This window comes from Oncorhynchus clarkii, chromosome 17 (genome assembly GCF_045791955.1).
Source record: "Oncorhynchus clarkii lewisi isolate Uvic-CL-2024 chromosome 17, UVic_Ocla_1.0, whole genome shotgun sequence".
In the NCBI taxonomy this organism is placed as follows: Eukaryota; Metazoa; Chordata; class Actinopteri; order Salmoniformes; family Salmonidae; genus Oncorhynchus; species Oncorhynchus clarkii.
In genome coordinates, this window is record NC_092163.1 from 46,749,999 (window position 1) to 46,770,453 (window position 20,455).

The following is a 20,455-nucleotide window of genomic DNA, read 5'->3' on the forward strand; positions in this document are numbered from 1 at the left end:
ATTTCACTGTTAGTCTACACCTGTTGTTTACAAAGCATGTGACAAATAAAATGTTATTCGATTTGATTTAAACAAACTATCACCACCAGATAACATCAAACTATTTATTACCATCTCAAATGCACTTAGGAAACAAGAACAAATTCTTAAGGATCTTTGCAATAATCAGGTTCTGCAATATGGGTCATGCTAAATACTAGATGACTAAACTCCAAGGAAGTTTAACTTCCTTCACCATGGAATTGAGTTTAGTCAGCCATTTAAATACAAAAATGCAAACTCTACTCAACATGAGACATTTGAGAGCATGCTTTCCCTTCACACTACATGCCTTTTCACATTTCCCTCATGCAAAATCCTCAAGGTCAAAAGGATGGAAGTATGGTGTTCTGGTGTTTTGTTGTTGGATGTAAATGTTTGGGAGGGTAGCTCTCAGTCATCCTCCTGTCCATCAGACTTTTGAGGGGGCATAGGAGCCAGACAGTCCTGGAGAAAGTTTGTTAGAGTGCGCCGGAAGTGCTGATCACTGTGGCTCCGTCTCAAAACGTGGCCCTCGTCAGGGTAAATCTGCAGAGAGTAGTTAGCCTTTGCTGACACCAGACGGTCTATGAGCTCGGCAGTGTGCTGGAAGTGGACATGTGCTACAAGAAAAAAGTAAACAAAAACAGACGAGATAGAAGTTCAAGATGGAAGTGTTACTTCACAAATATGTGCAAGTAGATCCATTCAATATCTCATGTGGGGTATGTCTTTATTTTTGTGGCACTTCTGAAAGTGTTCCCCTAAATATTAGTTGAATAGTTGAATAGATCATAAAGGTTCTCACCATCTGCGGTTCCATGTAAAAGGAGGAAGTTCTTGTCCCTCAGATTGACCACATCATCCAGCAAAGAGGCATCCTGAGGAGAAATGTTGAACTAAGACCCAAGTTTTTGGAATGCTGACTAGGTGGAATACAGCTACGACCAGAAGTTACTTTTTCGTAGCATGTTAGGAGACTTTACACAGCTGGTTAGGAGAATTAGCGTAGCAGGTTAGGAGGATTAGATTGAAGTTAGGAAAGGGTTAGCAAAAATGCTCTCCTAACCTGCTACGAAATGTCACTTCTGGTCTTAGATGTACTCCGTCTAGTCACAACCTGTTTTTTGTTCAAAGGAAGACTAAAGGAACAAGTTGAGTGCATGTGAGAGAGACAATGTTACACCATCTTATACTTTACAATCAATTTGAAGAACAAGATCTTGACTTACCTTGTAGAAGCTCTCCTGAGTGGCTGGAAGACCCAGGTGTCTCTCAGAGAAAGCAGCATCTATTATGGAAGTCATTAATGTTTATAAATCGATAACAAACTCTAAAAGATAAACCAAGTAAGAACTGGGGTAGGTATAGGATTGAATAATAGTGTAACAAACTGTCAGACACAGTACGTCTAATCACAAGAACAAAGATGAAAAGCAACACAGATTACTCCTAAATGTTGGTGGACGTACTGTAGATTTTGAAGTCTGTGATTGGAGCCATCACTGCAGCACATTTAAATATGTTGGCTGCCGCCATCATCTTCAGTGTCAGAAGTCCACCAAATGCCTGTTGAAAAGATAAATGGTGGGGTACTCACATCCAGAGGTGACTACATACAGAATACTGTTTGATCTAACATGGATGTTTTAAGCTATTTTTTTCACTTTGGCTGGGTCTGCTAGAATCAATGCAGCAATATAGTTGGAAATAGACCCTATACCTTTCCATACAGTGCAATTCTTCTGTTATCAATGTACGGCAACTCCAACAACCACCTGTAGCAAAGAATACATTGGGGTCTTTCCACCTCAAAAAGCACAAGAAAGAGGATTTCGACACCCACAATCTCAGATTGTTCTGAAATTGTTTTTGTAGTTAGTGACAGATATGATCAGCATTCCTAAAATATTATTATTTTGAAATACAAGGTGTCCCCTATATTTAAAAAAAAAAGTATAATAATTTCAGGATAGTAAAACGTCTTCAGTGTAAACTTAAATGACTAAAACCAGATATAAAGTATGTAGAAAAGATAATGAGCTATATATTTTTTCATAAGATCGTTTTTGAAAACGAACAATCACCAAAATAAAAATTAGACAGTCAGGGAGAATCTAAAGTAAAAAAATGTCATGCTCCCATTAATTTTGTTATAATGTTTGAATCACTCAGTTAGCATAATAACACGACATTAGCCATGGAAAAATGTGTAGAATTGCAGGAAATTTGATTTTAAACTGCATATTTTCACTCAATCCCATGGCAAAATGTGTAGAAAACCAGATTTTGTTTTAATAACTGCAATTTTTTCTCTCAGCCCCAATGGTAAAATGTGTAAAATTACAGAAAATTTGCTTTGAAACAGTTTTGGATGACATGGAATGACTCATTGCTTAAATACAGTATGACTAAGAAATTATTTAGATGCTGCTGAAATCTACGCTGTAGTCATCATTGATTACTCACTCTACTACGCTCAGCAGGTCTTTGACTCTCTGGGAGCTGAGTTTCCTGGGGTCAAGGTTAGGTGACCCCAGGCCGTGTGCCGCCCCACTTTTGCCGTCCACCCAGGCCAGAGCTACACTGTGGATACTGGAGAGGACCTGGGGCCAGCCCAGAGAGAAACGGTCTGTGACTGCCTGAGTGTCAGGGGCTCCATCCCTGAGAAACACAGACAGAGATGAGAAGAAAGGAAATGGGTTCAGGAAGTCAACAAAGTTAGGTGGAGGAGAAGTGAATACACTGAGTGCGCAGCGGTCTAAGTCACTGCATCTCAATGCTAGAGGCATCACTACAGACCCTGGTTCGATTCCAGGCTGTATCACAACCGGTGATTGGGAGTCCCATAGGGCGGCGCACAATTTGCCCAGCATCGTCCGGGTTTGGCCGGGGTAGGCCGCCATTATAAATAACAATTTGTTCTTAACTGACTTGCCTAGTTAAATAAAGGTTAAATAAAAAATGTAGGAGGTTATGGAGCTTTTGTGTTAATAAATATTCATATTTGGAGGACACCTGTGTCAAAAATATTGATCTTATCGTTATGAAATGTTAGCTTGCAAGGTCTTTGTTTCGATGCCCATTTCTTATCTCAGTGCAAAACCGTTAAAGTTTGCATTTGTGTTTCACATTTTCATGCTTGCTTCTTTTTGCAGATCTTACACGATGATGAGGAGAGGATGTAGGCCTTCTTCATACCCCTGTGGTAGACCCAGCTTTAGATGCATATCTGCAACATGGATACCACAGTTGTTCTCAATTCATGGTAAGTCATAATAAGTTCTCTAAGAAAAAGAGTGGTTTCCTCAGTGTTTACTGTACCATAGTGGTCAGCTGTAATGGTGCTGTAGTGTGTGATGGGGAGCCGTTTGCCCTTCAGGGCCTCAGACAGAGGCTTGTTGTCTTCCAGAACCTTGTACCCTAAGAAACAACACTCAGTTTGTGTCCCAAATGGCACCCTATCCCCCTTACAGTGCACTACCTTTGACCAGGGCCCATAGGACTTTGGTCAAAAGGAGTGCAATGCACTATGTAGGGGATAGTGTGCTGTTTGGGAAGCATCCTCACCAGTGACTGAATACTGAACATAAAACATCTGGCTGAAATAACAATCATTCAAGTGTTTTAGGGCTACAGCTGCAGACATTGTAAGACATCTACACATATTCGATTGTGCTCAATATCAACCTCTGCTCAGACAATATATTGTCAAATAGCTAATTGAAGTTGTGAGTTAAGGACAGGACGAAGGCTATAGTCAAACAGTGTTCAATGTAATCAGCTCGAAAATGGCCACCAACACAAATACTCCCCTTAGCCTTTCCCATCCCATTTGTTTAGAAAAAAATGAGTAAAGATAGAATGTGGGGCCATACATACAGGAAGCATGTATACTGTATATACCGTAGCTCAATTATGAAACCTAGTAGACATATTAAAACATGAAAAACAACTTGTGTAGAACTCACTGAAATGTTCTCTGGTGCTGTGGACAGTCACTCTGGGGATGCCAGGGCCTACAACAAAGAGATCAAGGTGAAGGACAGAAAAAAGGAAAGAAAGAGAGAAAGAGAGACGGAGAGAGAGAGATTCACCCAAGCAGTGGAGGATAACGCGAGTGAGGCTGGGGTTGAACTGTGGCTTGTAGAAGCGGCAGGTCTCTGAGAGTGTGCAGGTAAGACAGTGTCTTTGAGAAAAACCCCAGAGGTTCACACTAAGAGAGAGGAACAGTGAATAGAAACCATTCAGACTGAACGATGTAAACATTTCTTATGGACCTGAGTTACTCCCGACCAAGGGACTTTACCAGGATAAAGTCTTGGCTAGTGCTTAGAGTTTTGCTGGTCAGGTCACATGGTCAGGAAAAACATATTGATCTGTTTATGGATTATGGTATAATTATAGGGCCTTGTGCATATTTACCTGTAAAGGTGTCTGCTGTGTTTGGATGCCTCTGTGCTGATGAAGTATCTGCAAACAGACAGAAACCATATCAGACTGATGTGCTCTAGTCACATTAATGCCATCTGCAGTCACACCAGCAAATCACCAGCAAATGCTAGGGATAAGCAAATCTCTTTACTCCTCTTACATTTTCTCTGCGTCTTCATCCAGGCCACAGAGTGACATCACATCCCAGTGGCCTGATGTCAGGAATCGTGGAGACATTGGGGTAGTCAAAGGCTGCAGGGAGAGATAAATTGAGTTAGAGAGAGAGAGAGAGACAAGCCAAGGACACGGAGATAGAGACCGTGTAAGAGGGAGGGAGTGAGGGAGTTAAAGGTAGATGAAGGGGTCATTGTGAAAGAGGGTAGTGAGGAGAAAACCCTAGCCATTCAAAATAGACTGACTTGGGCCAAATAAGATAAAGCAAGGTAGATAAGGCTGAAACGCAACTCTGACCTGAGTAGGGAGGACAGCTATGTGTCGATACTCTCCATGACCCCCTTGTGCCGCAGGCAGAGTGACATAGAACATGGAGCCGTCTCTAGAGAAGAGGGGCGCCTCCTGTTGGCCGGAAAGAGTAATTTCCACAGTTGTTAGTCATCATACAGTATCTAGGGCAGAGATGGACAACTCCAGTCCTCGGGGGTCAGAGTGGTGGCACACTTTTTCCCCATCCTGAGCAAACACAGAGGATTCAACTAATTGCATTCGAAACTGAAGATCATGATTAGTTGATTATTGGAGTCAGGTGTGTTAGCTGGGGCGCAAAAGTGTGACACTAATCAGGCCCCCGAGGACGTGAGTTGCCCATCCTTGATCTAGGGCCTAGTAGAGGTTTTCCTGTCAATGTGATCTGACCAGACCCAAAGGCCACGTGGTCAGAAGAGAAACTGTGGGCCCAAATCATCTCGACTCATTCCCATTACTTAACACTACTCATTTTAGTATTCCATTTCTCTCCCTCCAAGTCCCATTGAAATCCATTTATCTTGTATTCATGTCTTCCTCTTGTCTTAATTTATCTTGTCTTCATGCAACCACATTAATTTAATTGAATCGAATCACTTAATGATTAGAATAGGCAATTCTTCCCCTCAGGGTTCTTACTTGTCCAGGAAAACTAAAACCAGCAGTTGAAAATTGAGGAGCTCTAAATGCTTTAATACAGACTAAGGTTCGCTACATATAATGACGGTCTTGAAAAGTGTAATGAAACACAGCAAGTTTTCCCATTTCTTATACATTTTCTGTGAATAGATTCAGCCTTTTGGTTGATCTTGGTTAAAGTGATTAGTAGGCAGAATTTACCTGTGGTTGCCCTAGCCAGACATCCATGGTCATTTTGCGTTTCTGTGAGGGTTGCAACAGAAAAAGGCATTACATTGCATCTTAATTCAAAATATAGAAGGAATCTCTGATTTATTCACTCATACATATCATTGACAACCAGTAAGCATCCACATGAATCACATGGATCACATCCAGCTGCTAGAAATTATGGATCTACTCCCTATACAACTGATCAGTGTATCACCTGTGAGCAGACTCCAGTGGTGGCCTCGCACACAGAGAGAACAGACTGGTTCTGGACCCGGTTCAACCAACGCACAGCCAGCCTGGTCCCACTGGTCCATTTCACCATGGAGATGTAATGACCTCTGGACACAGGCAGGCAGACAGAAAGACAAGGGAGAAACACCGAGATTTAGGTCTGACTATTTACATATGGAGAGAATAAATACACTGATTTAAATGAGTACCTACAGTACCTGTTTTTGAATGAGACTGGAGCAGTCATCCTCAGAGTGTGAGCAGGGCTGAAGACGTTCACCACATAAAGAGCAACTGCAGGGATATTATCTCCTGCCTGGAAGGGAAGGATGCACATCAACACGTTCTGCAGAGATAACATTGTTCAAAGACATTCTGTATTGACCTCAATTCATCTTATTGTAGCCTCTGCCAAGAGGGTTTATTGCAGAGGAGATGACCTTGGAATTTATCTAAGTTAAGGTGTATAAAAGTAGTCTTTATTGACATTATTATTATTATTGTTATTGTACATTTCACCTTAGGGTATGGATAGTAGGCTCCTGTGGGGTATGGCCCTCCAGTAAAACGAGGGATCTCCACATAGGGTGTGTGTGTGTTGTTGATGGACAGGTACGCCAGCCGTACCCCGTCTACAGACCACCAGTAGGCAGGGTACGTCTGGAGGATCTCTTCTGGAAACACATGACATGACAGTCAACATGCAGTAGCAGGTGTAAATGGGCCCATATACTGTATATAGTATACAGACTCTAGCTCACAAATTCTTAATATAGATTGATAAGAATGTAATGTTTCTACATGGGAACTTAATTTGTGATGATGGGCACATTCAAGTACATTACGTTCATATACATTGCATATTATAGATCTATTATCATTTATGAGGTAAAGTATAGTATATGACAAAATATATATGTGATGTCTATGGTGTTGTTCTGTCAGGTGGACACTAACAGAAAAGCACGAACGAGGCATGCTAAAAACTACATGGTGACGATCAGTGGCGGCTGAGCTGGATGAGCTGGGTCTCTCATGGGACAGGGCGCAAGCTGTGGCCAAAGACAGACTCCAGTTGCAGAATATTGTTGCAGCCTTATGTCCTACCCGGGAAGAAGAGGACTAAGTAAGTAAGTATGATTTTATTCCACAAAGGCAGCGTCTCTCTCACCCTCATATGTCCAGTCTGACAGCCCGTTGATAACAGACCCACTGCCTGTAGTGCTGAGACGCACAGGACCACTGTACACACCGGGCTGGTAGTAGAGGTTATTCTGAAAGATGTAGATCTGCCAAAATAACAGAGTGCCTATGTAACTCAGTGTAAATATAACACACACAAATTAACATACAGTGTGTGAACATAATGGGCCAAAAAAGAGCATCTCTCGGGACGTATTTGGGCTGTGGGCCGCATGTTGTGCACTCCTGCCTTAGGGCCTCACCAAATGATTTCCATGGGGACCCCATGCGGCATATTGAAGAGCAGATGGCTTCACTCTGTGTGGGTTTAGCTCAAGAAATTCCCTGCGAGAAACAAACACAGAAATGCATGAGAATATACACACAAATACATGCATACACAACAAGTTTTTTTTAAATTCATGGTATTGGCTGAAGTAAACTGTTAAATTACCAGATGACCTGTTATGCATCATATTACATTTGGATGTGTTGGTTTGGATTGATTGCACAATATAGGAATACATTATCATGCTATCAATAATACTTACCCTGTCCCCACACTGTAAATTACATAGGAAGCTGAAAATGATTTTGAGAACACCTATCAAGGGCAGAGAAGAGGAAAATAATCAAATCAACAGTAAAGAACTTGCCTAAAATAACTACACAGTCCAAATAGTTTCCAATAATAGCTACCATGGATAGAATGGAAACTCAGTTACATAGCTGCTGGTGCTGCCACATATTTGATATTCTTTGCATTGAGGCATTTCCAAGTCTTTAAGAACAATAAATGCTCATCCCAAAAGAGAAACGGTGCCAGATTCTGAATGGGATAAAACAAGCCCTTTGGGAGCATAACAGTGTTCTGATTTGTTTGTTTTCTCTCAATAATCTTAGCTTAGTTCTTAATGAAAATATCCTGTTAAAAGATGAAAGATGTTGCTTAGAGCAGTATTAAATCAGTCTATTTAAACAGGGGTGGAGGTATGGATACAAATCAGCAGTAAGTTGCCAGTTTTGTCTTGAAATATTCCTCAATAGATACGCTGACTGTTAAACATTACCTACCAGATGCAAGTTGTACGCCAGCAGAATATACTTCTGGTCTGGTGACACTTGAAACTTTGTGTCATTCAGATTCTTGTAAAACAGAAACAGATATATCAAAATGCAAATAAAAACGGCAGTGGGAGGAGTGATTATTTCTCAAATTCAAGTTGACACCTGTGGGAGACTGGGAGTATGGATATGTATGCCGAAGATCCATCAGTCTGTCAATCAACCACCTTGGAGCAGAGTTTAGTTTGTTCCGTCTGTACTCACTAGGATGCTGCCACCCAGCAGAGCGATGGTGAGGTTCTCACTCAGGCTGTGTTTCAGGATGTGCCCTTCCCTGGTGCGAAAGGCCACCTCATCATCTACAGAGGGGAGTTAGAGTAGAAACCATGCAGTGGTGAGACTGGCAAATAGACTGAAGACAGAGTTGTTGTTGAAACATGAAGGACTGGTTTCCCAGACCCAGATTAAGCCTAGTTGTGGACAACAAAAAAACACTTTGGATTGAGACTTCCCATTGAGAATGATGTTTAATCCGGAAACCGTCCTGATTATCCTAAAGTAAAGAAAGTGTCTGCTAAACGAATAAACTGCAAAGTGTAATGTAATATTGAGGCCATTGGATTTATGTCAAATACACATGTATTGTGCATGTACTGTATGTGACATACATATGTGTATTTTGTTAATAGATTTCTTAATTCAATGAGCAACCTTTCATCAATGCCTCAGATGGTTATGTTAGGGATTGGAAATTGTTCTAATAATTTCAATTTAGGAAATTACACCTTTCTTACGTACGCTTTTCCTACGCACTTCTCAGTAGTTGGTATTCAAACTCACCTTATGAAGGTGTGTAACAGGCTTTGCAGGAGGGAGAAGCGCTGAAAACCCTCCCACTTGCAGGCCGACATATTTTCTCGTGGAGTTTTCATTCAATAGGGTTTTCAGTATATTTATCTTAAGCCATCCCTATAAATACAGTGTACGTTTTAGTTTGAATTCTGTCGACAGGCTCAGAAGACTATATCGAGAGAACGGGTTCAGAATACTAGGGATAAATGAAAGAATGCCATCTAAATATCTGCATATCTGTCTTTGTTTCAGCAGCAATTGGTAGATTTGAAAATACTCTGATCTTGTAGATTATTTAGGGTTAGGAAAGTATTTATGAATAAAAAAAACAGGTTTGGAGAGCCTTTACGCATGAAAGAAAATGGTGGTTTGATTAATTCTGATTGCCACATTCTTCCAATGTAATGTTGGAAGATTAGTGTATATAGGATTATAATAGGGAGAATTAGTAACAGTTGACAAAATGAAGAAAAGACATGTAGCCTAATTAAATCACTTTTTATTTTTATTTCACCTTTATTTAACCAGGTAGGCCAGTTGAGAACAAGTTCTCATTTACAACTGCGACCTGGCCAAGATAAAGCAAAGCAGTGCAACAAAAACAACAACACAGAGTTACACATGGGATAAACAAATGTACAGTCAATAACACAATAGAAAAAGTCTTTGTACAGTGTGTGCAAAAATCGCTGAAGTTGGAGACATATCTCCCTCACTAACTTTAAGCATCAGCTATCTGAGCAGCTTACTGATTGCTACAGCTGTACACAGCCCACCTTTAAATAGCCCACCCAATCTACCTACCTCATCCCCATATTGTTTTTATTTACTTTTTTGCTCTTTTGCACACCAGTATTTCTACTTGCACATCATCATCTGCACATCTATCACTCCTGTGTTTATTTGCTAAATTGTAATTACTTCACTACTATGGCCTATTTATTGCATTACCTCCTCACGCCATTTGCACACACTGTATATAGACTTTTTTTATTGTGTTATTGACTGTACATTTATTTATTCCATGTGTAACTCTGTGTTGTTGTTTTTGTCGCACTGCTTTGCTTAATCTTGGCCAGGTCGCAGTTGTAAATGAGAACTTGTTCTCAACTGGCCTACCTGGTTAAATAAAGGTGAAATAAAAATAAAAAACGATTTAATTAGGCTACATGTCTTTTGTTTATATTGTCAACTGTTACTAATGATCGTCAGCAACAACCACATGGATTTGAAGGTGTTTTCAGAAGAAGCACATGAAGGTAAACAAAATGATAGAAATAGGAGACAAAGACTGTTTGTGTCACACCCTGATCTGTTTCACCTGTCTTGGTGCTTGTCTCCACCCCCCTCCAGGTGTTGCCCATCTTCCTCATTATCCCCAGTGTATTTATACCTGTGTTCTCTGTTTGTCTGTTGCCAGTTTGTCTTGTCAGGTCTTACCAGCGTGTTTTCCCGCCTCCCTGCTTTCTCAAGTTCTGTTTCCTAGTTTCCCCAGTTCTGACCCTTCTGCCTGCCTTGACTCTGAGCCTGTCTGCCATTCTGTACCTGTCTGACTCTGACCTGTTTACGAACCTCTGTCTGTTCTGACCCTGAGCCTGCCTGCTGTTCGGTACCTTATTGACTCTGCCCTGGATTACACACCTCTGCCTGCCTTTGATCTGTCTCTTGCCTGCCCCCTGTTTGGGTCAATAAACGTATGTGACTCTAGCTGTCTGCATCTGGGTCTTATCCTGAGTTGTGATAGTTTGGGATATTTGAGAGTGCCCATCCCTGCAAGTTAAAAGGCAGTACAATTTAAATTCTGCATAATGGCACAGCATTTCATAAACATTAGTGTGGGAAAGTTGATATGTTGATATGCTTCAGTTTGCTGCCATATGACTGGTTTCACATTTGTCTCCAGTGATTATAAGGTCAAACATATCCAAAACAAGTGTAGTTTATATTTACAATTCCCTTATCCAAATGGATTACTCATTTACCTAGCTCTTATCAATCACTCTTATAGAGTTGTAAATGACAGAGAATGGTGTTATTTCAGAAAAAATAAAGTAGATGCTTTTTCTATTTGGAACTGGTTAGTTCACTAGACCTTATTCATGGTTTCCTGGCGTGTAAAGGTGGTGAATTTCTAAGGGAATTAAGTCAAGGTCAGAATACGGGTATCTGTAGGCACCTCTGCCACACCTTCATTTATTCAATCTCTACCCAAAACTAATAACAGGTGAATAGCACACAATTCTCATGCTTAAGTTCAAGTTCGGAATATGCATATAGAGAAAAATGCATAAAAAGGGAATTATGTTACATTTGAGGGCGCTTAACTAGGGTCAGAATTGGGTCATTATTGAACAGGTAGTAGGGGGTCCTTGAGGCAGAAGTATAGTCAGTCCCTTGGGGGGAGTTATTTGATTCCCTAGAGTGCAGCTACAATGCAGAACAGTCAACATCAACATGTATTAATTACAAGAGTACATTCCATAAAACTTACACTGAGCTTCTCTCACATTGTAACGTTGTCCCCTACCGCAAACCTGAGGACAGTTTCATGATTTGTGTTGACTTGATGAGCTGTGCTGTGCTCTGCATGTCAACAGCAGCATGAAGTGTCCCAATTGGTACCCTATGCCCTACATACTGCACTACTTTTGACCAGAGCCATATTGCAGGGCAGCCCCGAAGTGACTCTTTACACTGTATGCAAGGATTTCCTTTGTGTTGTCTTAGGAATGCTGCATTATCTCTCCAACCCCCGTTTTGTCACACCTCTGAGTTACAGAGGTTCAGTTGCCTTTACATCCTGTATGTCTGATATCTGATTGGGCGTTAACTCAACAGCAATGCTATTAGTCAATAACTCAGATGTTGAATCCATACAACTCTTATAAAAGGGTCTTAGATTCATTGTCTCTTTCTCTTCTTTGTCCCCTGACCTGTGGTGGTGAGATAAGGGCTCCCGAGTGGCACAGCGGTCTAAGGCACTGCATCTCAGTGCAAGAGGATGCATTGAGATGAGAATAATGGCGCCGGAGAGGATGGCTGCCGTTTTATTGGCTCTAAACCAACCGTGCTATTTTGTTTGTTTTTTCGCGTTGTTTGTAACTTATTTTGTACATATTGTTGCTGCTACCATCTCTTATGACCGAAAAGAGCTTCTGGACATCAGAACAGCGATTACTCACCTTGAATTGGACAAATAATATTTCATTAACGAGTCGGACGAGAGAGATTTACTCCAGACACCCGAGCAGGCCCTCATCCCCGTCATTCACAGTAGAAGGAGACATAGATTTCGTGGAAGGAGATTTGGGTGCCTTGTAAGGATCTGGCGACGAGTGGCTAATCTGCCTTTGCCATCCGTACTATTATTGCTGGAAAATAAATGGAACAAACTAAAAGCACGTATATCCTACCAACGGGACATTAAAAACTGTAATATCTTATTTTTCACAGAGTCGTGGCTGAACGACGACAGGAATAACATTCAGCTGGAGGGTTATACACTCTATAGGCAGAAAAGAACAGCAGTCTCTGGTAAGACAAGGGTCTATGTATATTTGTATATAATAGCTGGTGAACAATATCTAAGGTAGTCTTGAGGTTTTGCTCACCTGAGGTAGAGTATCCCATGATAAACTGTGGACTACCCTATCTAACTAGAGAGTTTTCATCTGTATTTTTCGTAGCTGTCTACATACCACCACAGACCGATGCTGACATAAACAAACAGGAAAACACTCACCCAGAGGCGGCACTCCTAGTGACCGGGGAATTTAATGCAGGGAAACTTAAATCCGTTTCACTTCATTTCTATCAGCATGTTAAATGTGCAACCAGAGGGAAAAAAACTCTAGACCACCATTACTCCACACACAGAGACGCGTACAAATCTCTCCCTCGCCCTCCATTTGGCAAATCTGACCATAATTATATCCTCCCGATTCCTGCTTATGAGTAAAATATAAAGCAGGAAGCAGCAGTGACTCGGTCAATAAAAAAAGTGGTCAGATGAAGCAGATGCTAAACTACAGGACTGTTTTGCTACCACAGACTGGAATATGTTCCGGGATTCTTCCGATGGCATTGAGGAGTACACCACATCAGTCACTGGCTTAATCAATAAGCACATCTGTGACGTCTTCCCCGCAGTGACTGTCGGTACATACCCCAACCAGAAGCCATGGATTACAGGCATCATTCGCACTGAGCTAAAGGGTAGAGCTGCCGCTTTCAAGGAGCGGGACTCTAACCCGGAGGCTTATAAGAAATCCCGCTATGCCCTCCGATGAACCATCAAATGGTCAAAGCGTCAATACAGGACTAAGATCTTATTGTACTACACCGGCTCTGATGCTCTTCGGACGTGGCAGGGCTTGCAAACTGTTACAGACTGCAAAGGGAAGCACAGCTGAGAGCTGCCCAGTGACACAAGCATACCAGATGAGCTAAACTACTTCTATGATCACTTTGAGGCAAGTAACACTTAAACATTATTGAGAGTATCAGCTGTTCCGGACGACCGTGTAATCACGCTCTATGCAGCCGATGTGAGTAAGACCTTTAAACAGGTCAACATTCACAAGGCCTCAGGGCCAGACGGATTACCAGGACGTGTACTCCGAGCATGCGCTGACTAACTGGCAAGTGTCTTCGCTGACATTTTAAACCTCTCCCTGTCTGAGTCTGTAATACCAACATGTTTCAAGCACACCACCATAGTCCCTTTGCCCAAGAACACTAAGGTAACTTGCCTAAATGACTACCAACCCGTAGCACTCACGTCTGTAGCCATGAAGTGCTTTGAAAGGCTGGTCATGGCTCACATCAACACCATTATCCCAGAAACCTGAGACCCACTCCAATTTGCATACCACCCCAACAGATCCACAGATGATGCAATCTCTATTGCACTCCATACTACCCTTTCACACCTGGACAAAAGGAACACCTACAGTTGAATTCGGAAGTTTACATACACTTAGGTTGGAGTCATTAAAACTCATTTTTCAACCACTCCACAAATTTCTTGTTAACAAACTGTAGTTTTGGCAAGTTGGTTATGACATCTACTTAGTGCATGACACAAGTCATTTTTCCAACAATTGTTTACAGACAGATTATTTCACTTATAATTCACTGTATCACAATTCCAGTGGGTCAGAAGTTTACATACACTAAGTTGACTGTGCCTTCAAACAGCTTGGAAAATGTCAGAAAATTATGTCATGGCTTTAGAAGCTTCTGGTAGGCTAATTGACATCATTTGAGTCAATTGGAGGTGTACTTGTGAATGTATTTCAAGGCCTACCTTCAAACTCAGTGCCTCTTTGCCTGACATCATGAGAAAATCAAAAGAAATCAGCCAAGATCTCAGAAAAAAAATCTGGTAGGCCGTCTGGTTCATCCTTGGGAGCAATTTCCAAATGCCTGAAGGTACCACATTCATCTGTACAAACAATAGTAGGCAAGTATAAACACCATGGGACCACACAGTCGTCATACCACTCAGGAAGGAGATGCGTTCTGTCTCCTAGAGGTGAACGTACTTTGGTGCGAAAAATGCAAATCAATCCCAGAACAACAGCAAAGGACCTTGTGAAGATGCTGGAGGAAACGGGTACAAAAGTTTCTATATCCACAGTAAAACGAGTCCTTTATCGACATAACCTGAAAGGCCGCTCAGCAAGGAAGAAGCCACTGCTCCAAAACCACCATAAAAAAGCCAGACTACGGTTTGCAACTGCACATGGGGACAAAGATTGTACTTTTTAGAGAAATGTCCTCTGGTCTCATGAAACAGAATAGAACGGTTTGGCCATTGTTATGTTTGGAGGAGAAAAGGGGAGGCTTGCGGGGGTGCTTTGCTGCAGGAGGGACTGGTGCACTTCACAAAATAGATGGCATCATGAGATAGAAAAATTATGTGGATATATTGAAGCAACATCTCAAGTCATCAGTCAGGAAGTTAAAGTTTGGTCCAAATGGACAATGACCCCAAGCGTATTTCCAAAGTTGTGGCAAAATGGCTTAAGGACAACGAAGTCAAGGTATTGGAGTGGTCATCACAAAGCCCTGACCTCAATCCTTTAGAAAATGTGTGGGCAGAACTAAATAAGTGTGTGCGAGCAAGGAGGCCTACAAACCTGACTCAGTTACACCAGCTCTGTTAGTAGGAATGGGCCAATGTTCACCCAACTTATTGTGGGAAGCTTAGGAAAGGCTTCCCAAAACATTTAACCCAAGTTAAACAATTTAAAGACAATGCTACCAAATACTAATTGAGTGTATGTAAACTTCCGACTTCAACTGTATGTGAGAATGCTATTCATTGACTACAGCTCAGTGTTCAATACCACTGTGCCCTCAAAGCTCCTCACTAAGCTAAGGACTCTGGGACTAAACATCTCCCTCTGCAACTGGATCCTGGACTTCCCGACGGGCCACCCCCCAAGTGGTAAGAGTAGGTAACAACACATCCGCCATGCTGATCCTCAACACGTGGGGCCCCTCAGAGGTGCGTGCTCAGTCCCCTCCTGTACTTCCTGTTCACTCATGACTGCACGGCCAGGCATGACACCAACGCCATCATTAAGTTTGCAGATGACACAACAGTGGTATCCTGATCACCGATAAAGACGAGACAGCCTATAAGGAGGAGGTCAGAGACCTGACCGTGTGGTGCAAGGACACCAACCTCTCCCTCAACATGATCAAGACAAAGGAGATGATTGTGGACTACAGGAAAATAAGGACCGAGCACGCCCCCAATCTCATCGACAGGGCTGTAGTGGAGCAGGTTGAGAGTTTCAAGTTCCTTGGCGTCCACATCACCAACAAACTATCATGGTATAAGCACACCAAGACAGTTGTGAAGAGGGCACAACAAAACCTATTCCCCCTCAGGAGACTGAAAAGATTTGATATGGGTCCTCAGATCCTCAAAAGGTTCTACAGCTGCACCATCGAGAGCATCCTGACTAGTTGCATCATTGCCTGGTATGGCAACTGCTCGGCCTCCGACCGCAAGGCACTACAAAGGGTAGTGCGTACGGCCCAGTACATCACCTGGGCCAAGCTTTCTGCCATCCAGGACCTCCATACCAGGTGGTGTCAGAGGAATGCCCTAAAAATTGTCATAGACTCCAGTCAACCTAGTCATAGACGGTTGTCTCTACTACCGCATGGCAAGCGCCAAGTCTAGGTCCAAGAGGCTTCTAAACAGCTTCTACCCCCAAGCAATGAGACTCCTGAACATCTAATCAAATGGCTACCCAGACTATTTGCAATTCCCCCCCACCCCATTTCTATGCTGCTGCCACTCTCTGTTATCATCTATGGATAGTCACTTTAATAACGCTACCTACATGTACATATTACCTCAACTACCTCGACTAACCGCTGCCCCCGCACATTGACTCTGTACCGGTACCCCCTTTATATAGCTTCGCTATTGTTATTTTACTGCTGCTCTTTAATTATTTGTTACTTTTATTTGTTACTTTTTTTTAAGTATTTTCTTAAAACTGCATTGTTGGTTAAGGGCTTCTAAGTAAGCATTTCACTGTAAGGTCTACCTACGCATGTTGTATTTGCGCATGTGACAAATACAATTTGATTTGATATGAAGAGGCGTCGCTACAGTCTCTGGTTCGAATCCAGGCTGTATCACATCCGGCCGTGATTGGAAGTCCCATAGGGCGGCGCACAATTGGCTCAGCGTCGTCCGGGTTTGGCCGGGGTAGGTCGTTATTGTAAATAAGAATTTGTTCTTAACTGACTTGCCTAGTTAAATTTAAAAAATACACTTTCTCTCTCTCTCCCTCTCTGATCATGTCTAGGATAATGCCTTGTAATACTTTTTCATGCTTTGTAAATTAAGCTTATGCCTTGTATGTGAATCCGTTTATTTTACAATGTTAATGAAATACACTTGGATTTAGAATTCCATTCACAGAACTTTCTTGACCTTCCAATTCCTGTAACTCAACTGGAGTCTCTTGCATATTGATAAATTGTCATTATGAAGTCAGGTAAACATTTTAATAGGCTAATTGCATAGTCTTATTATGGATTGCATGTGAGGTACAGTAAATATGATAAAGCCTATATGATCAATATTTACCACACTACAATATCGGCCCTGGTCAAAAGTAGTACACTATATAGGGAAGAGTGCCATTTGGGACGCAGTCGGAATGCTCCGTAAATACTGTCAAGTTACAGTGAAGCCACAGGGTGTACAGTATGCTACACAAGGTGGGCAACCTGTCAAAATGTATATTAATCATTTAAGGCTTGACATGCATGTTTTGTAAATGAAATCTGTGCCATGGAAGCCTGGCTCTCCTCACCGTTGAGCCAGGTCACATGGGCGTCATGAACTTTGAATTTGTCTTTGTCCAGGTCCTCCAGAGTAAGACGGGAGCGCTGGAGAAGAAGAGAATCATCTGCAACAAAGATGAAGACAGAGAGGGATGAGTAGCAGGAAGAAAGGGCCAAATGGAGGAAATGGTACAAATGCCCCTAGTACTACAGTAAACCACTCTGATATGGAAGCAGATTCATGCCAAAATGAATAGAAATAAAACATTGCATAAATCTGCTTCCATTCTGCATAATGTATGCCAAATGTATTGCTCCATTTTAACAATCAGTCCCAATATTTCGTGGACGATTTTTGCGTGCTTCTAAAAATCATCTGGATGCATCTATTTTTGCTGAATCCGTGGCTACCCAACATTATTCTGTGCTATGGGTGAAGGCTGACTTAGAGCGGTGTTTGTAAGACCAAAGAGGACACCGAAATCGGTTGTTCTCATGAAAACATCTTTAGAGTCCGAACAGTTTGATCAACAAACGATTATGACCCCATTGATGGAAAAGCTTAGACTCTCGCTAACACACACGTTTTATCGTTTTTGCTCTTTGCTCTGCGCAAATGTATTTTTCTACATTGAATATGTGTGATCATTCCAGATGTTTTCAGATGTTTTCCTGAGCTTTCTTACAACTCCCAGACAGACTTCAAACACTGACAGAGGTGACTATAAGACAATGGGGGATGTTTTGTGGATATACCGGTCAATTTCATCCGTTTTCACCCAGGAAATTGCGTATTTAACACTGTAATAGACTCATATAGTTGCTCTCACCAACTCCAAATTGAACACAAATTGAACAAGACTTTTTGATTATTTATTTCCCATTGAGCCAACATTTCCTGTAATTACATTACTCTCATAAAAAGCTATTTTTTATCAGGTTTTTGTTTGGTGGATCTCATTTTTGTAGTGGCAAAAGTGAATCAAACTCATGAATGTAACTTTTTATGTCAAATAGTTTTTCATTCTACTGGTTGTCTTGAAAAGCAAATAGTAAAGCATTTCAATGTAAGGCTAAATATATAGCAGACAAAACCTGACTGATTTGGCTTGGGACTGATCGTATTGAGGAGTATGCTAGTTGGGGGTATTGGGAGACCCAGAGACTGTAGTCTCATCTGCCTCTGAGCCTAGCTTGTTTTCCTCTTACCAGGAGTGAGCATGATGACAGACAGGATGACCAGTGAAATGATCATCAGGATCACCATCAAAGCTATCCCAATGCCTCTCCAGTTACGTGGAGGACCATGGTAAGCCACACCATTCTGATGGAGAAAACACACATACCGGTGTGCACGTGCACACGCACACACAAACACACACACTACAGTTGTTAGGTTATGACTTCAGACGTAGGTAGGTTGAGTTACAAAATTAAGTGAAGAAGAGAGGGAGTTGGTTTCATTGTGTCATTAGCACCATTGACGACAAAAGAAGTCATCAAGAACTTGAACAAATCACTGACACTTCATTAAGTATAGTAAAAATGTAATCACTGTCGAGTGTCGCATCCATGTCAATTAATGTGATTCAAACGCTTCCCTGGATAACCCTGACACCCTGCATAATAATCTCTGAATTGTGCCTTGTATAATAGCAGTCAGAGTAGATAAGGAAGGACTGACATAGCCTATCAGATCCCACTGTGAAGATTCAAGCTACAGTCATTCTCACTAATTAAAACACAGCAATATGCTACGGAGATGGAGGAGGAGAGATTTAAAGAGGAGAACAAAAAAAACGATCAAATAAACTAACAAATGAGATAGTTTGCGACTTTCTCTTGAAAGAAAACAATTTTTTTGCAGCATGTAGTAGTCAAGAATTGCTAAGAAAAACATGTAAGAACATTTTTTGTATGCCAGGAATGCAAAATCTGGCCAACAAGTAAAGGTCAACAGCACAACAGTATCTATGAGGGCAAGAAAGGAACAACAGCACATAGATACTTCAATTCATTATGGTTGCCTATAGATCTATGCACATGGACAGCGTGCATACCGTTGGAGACAGATTCAAGCGGAAATGTGACTTTAACCCGAGAAACAGAAGGCATGACACTCATAACAGACTTTAGAACTTCTTCTGAAGAAATCAGTTTCCCTGTATGATTTTTCAACAATGGATGCTCCCTATGCACAGTATTTCGTTAACAATACTATTGAATAGAAGAATGAAAGCACATATATGTAAAGTGACTTTACCATGTCAGAGGGCATGTTTTGCTGAGTGTTGGCGATCATCTTTGCGGTAGTTGCCGATTATTCAATATATTCCTAACCTGGACTCCGATTTTTGTAATCCTGACTCAGATAAGGAATACTGTAAATCTGACCTCTGTGACTGGAGCATCTCATCTCTCTTTCTCTCTCTATTTCTCCTTCTAGACACTCTCTTGCTCTCTTTCTCTCTCTCTCTCTCTCTCTGCTTTCACATTGTATCATGTCAATTGCATGGTGCAGTATTAGTGGGTTAGCAGCTGTATTTGATATAATTATCTGTTTTTGAAATAAATGGATTAGCTAATAAAGCAGCACAAACTTAATTAATGTGTTAATTTATTGCATGTGTATGCATTTTCTGGCATTTTCATATTCATTTTTTCTCACACTGAAATACTTTTCACCTTATCACCATTAACACCTTATTTGGAATAACTGAGAACTAATTTGCATGCACATCACACCTGAATGATTAAAAATGCAGCAGACATGTAAAGTGGGAACAGTATTTCAGTGAAATTGATGAAGTGCAGTAAATCCCATCCCTATTTACAGTAACAATACAGTAATATGTACAGTCTTCTACATACTGCACATTTATCTACCCATGAGCATAAGATAAATACACGCACAGTCTGTGGAAAGACCTCTAGAGACAAAAAGAGGAGGAGAGCTAGAGCAATCGCTCCTTTATATTCATACTGTATCCTACCACATGCTATGAGAGAGAGAGAA

General features: G+C 41.4%; 1 protein-coding gene and 1 long non-coding RNA gene across 2 annotated transcripts; one reads left to right on the top strand and one right to left on the bottom strand.

The window, feature by feature from the left end:
• Positions 1-356: 356 nt before the first annotated feature.
• Positions 357-19,944, bottom strand: LOC139370939 (inactive dipeptidyl peptidase 10-like). The gene is made up of 24 exons (XM_071110843.1): positions 19,703-19,944; positions 18,649-18,763; positions 17,469-17,564; positions 8,530-8,624; positions 8,275-8,346; positions 7,752-7,804; positions 7,464-7,545; positions 7,190-7,307; positions 6,538-6,692; positions 6,237-6,334; positions 6,002-6,125; positions 4,924-5,028; positions 4,613-4,704; positions 4,444-4,491; positions 4,116-4,234; positions 3,990-4,037; positions 3,343-3,441; positions 3,184-3,250; positions 2,488-2,682; positions 1,742-1,796; positions 1,491-1,587; positions 1,251-1,309; positions 827-899; positions 357-641 (listed from the first exon to the last, which is right to left on the bottom strand). The coding sequence occupies exons 1-24, from the start codon at positions 19,739-19,741 to the stop codon at positions 433-435; spliced, it is 2,313 nt and encodes a 770-aa protein (XP_070966944.1). The 5' UTR covers positions 19,742-19,944; the 3' UTR covers positions 357-432.
• Positions 3,203-18,770, top strand: LOC139370971 (uncharacterized). The gene is made up of 4 exons (XR_011627196.1): positions 3,203-3,286; positions 6,964-7,148; positions 17,521-17,628; positions 18,652-18,770. It is a non-coding gene; the product is annotated as an uncharacterized lncRNA (long non-coding RNA).
• Positions 19,945-20,455: the final 511 nt, after the last annotated feature.

Coding starts and splice junctions, on each gene's coding strand:
- LOC139370939 (XM_071110843.1), bottom strand. CDS start 19,741: ATGATCGCCAACACTCAGCAAAACATGCCCTCTGACATG. Junction 6,126..6,236: donor CCAGTCTCATTCAAAAACAG/GTACTGTAGGTA, acceptor GCCTGTGTCCAG/AGGTCATTACATCTCCATGG. Junction 2,683..3,183: donor CATCCTCTCCTCATCATCGT/GTAAGATCTGCA, acceptor TGTGTTTCTCAG/GGATGGAGCCCCTGACACTC.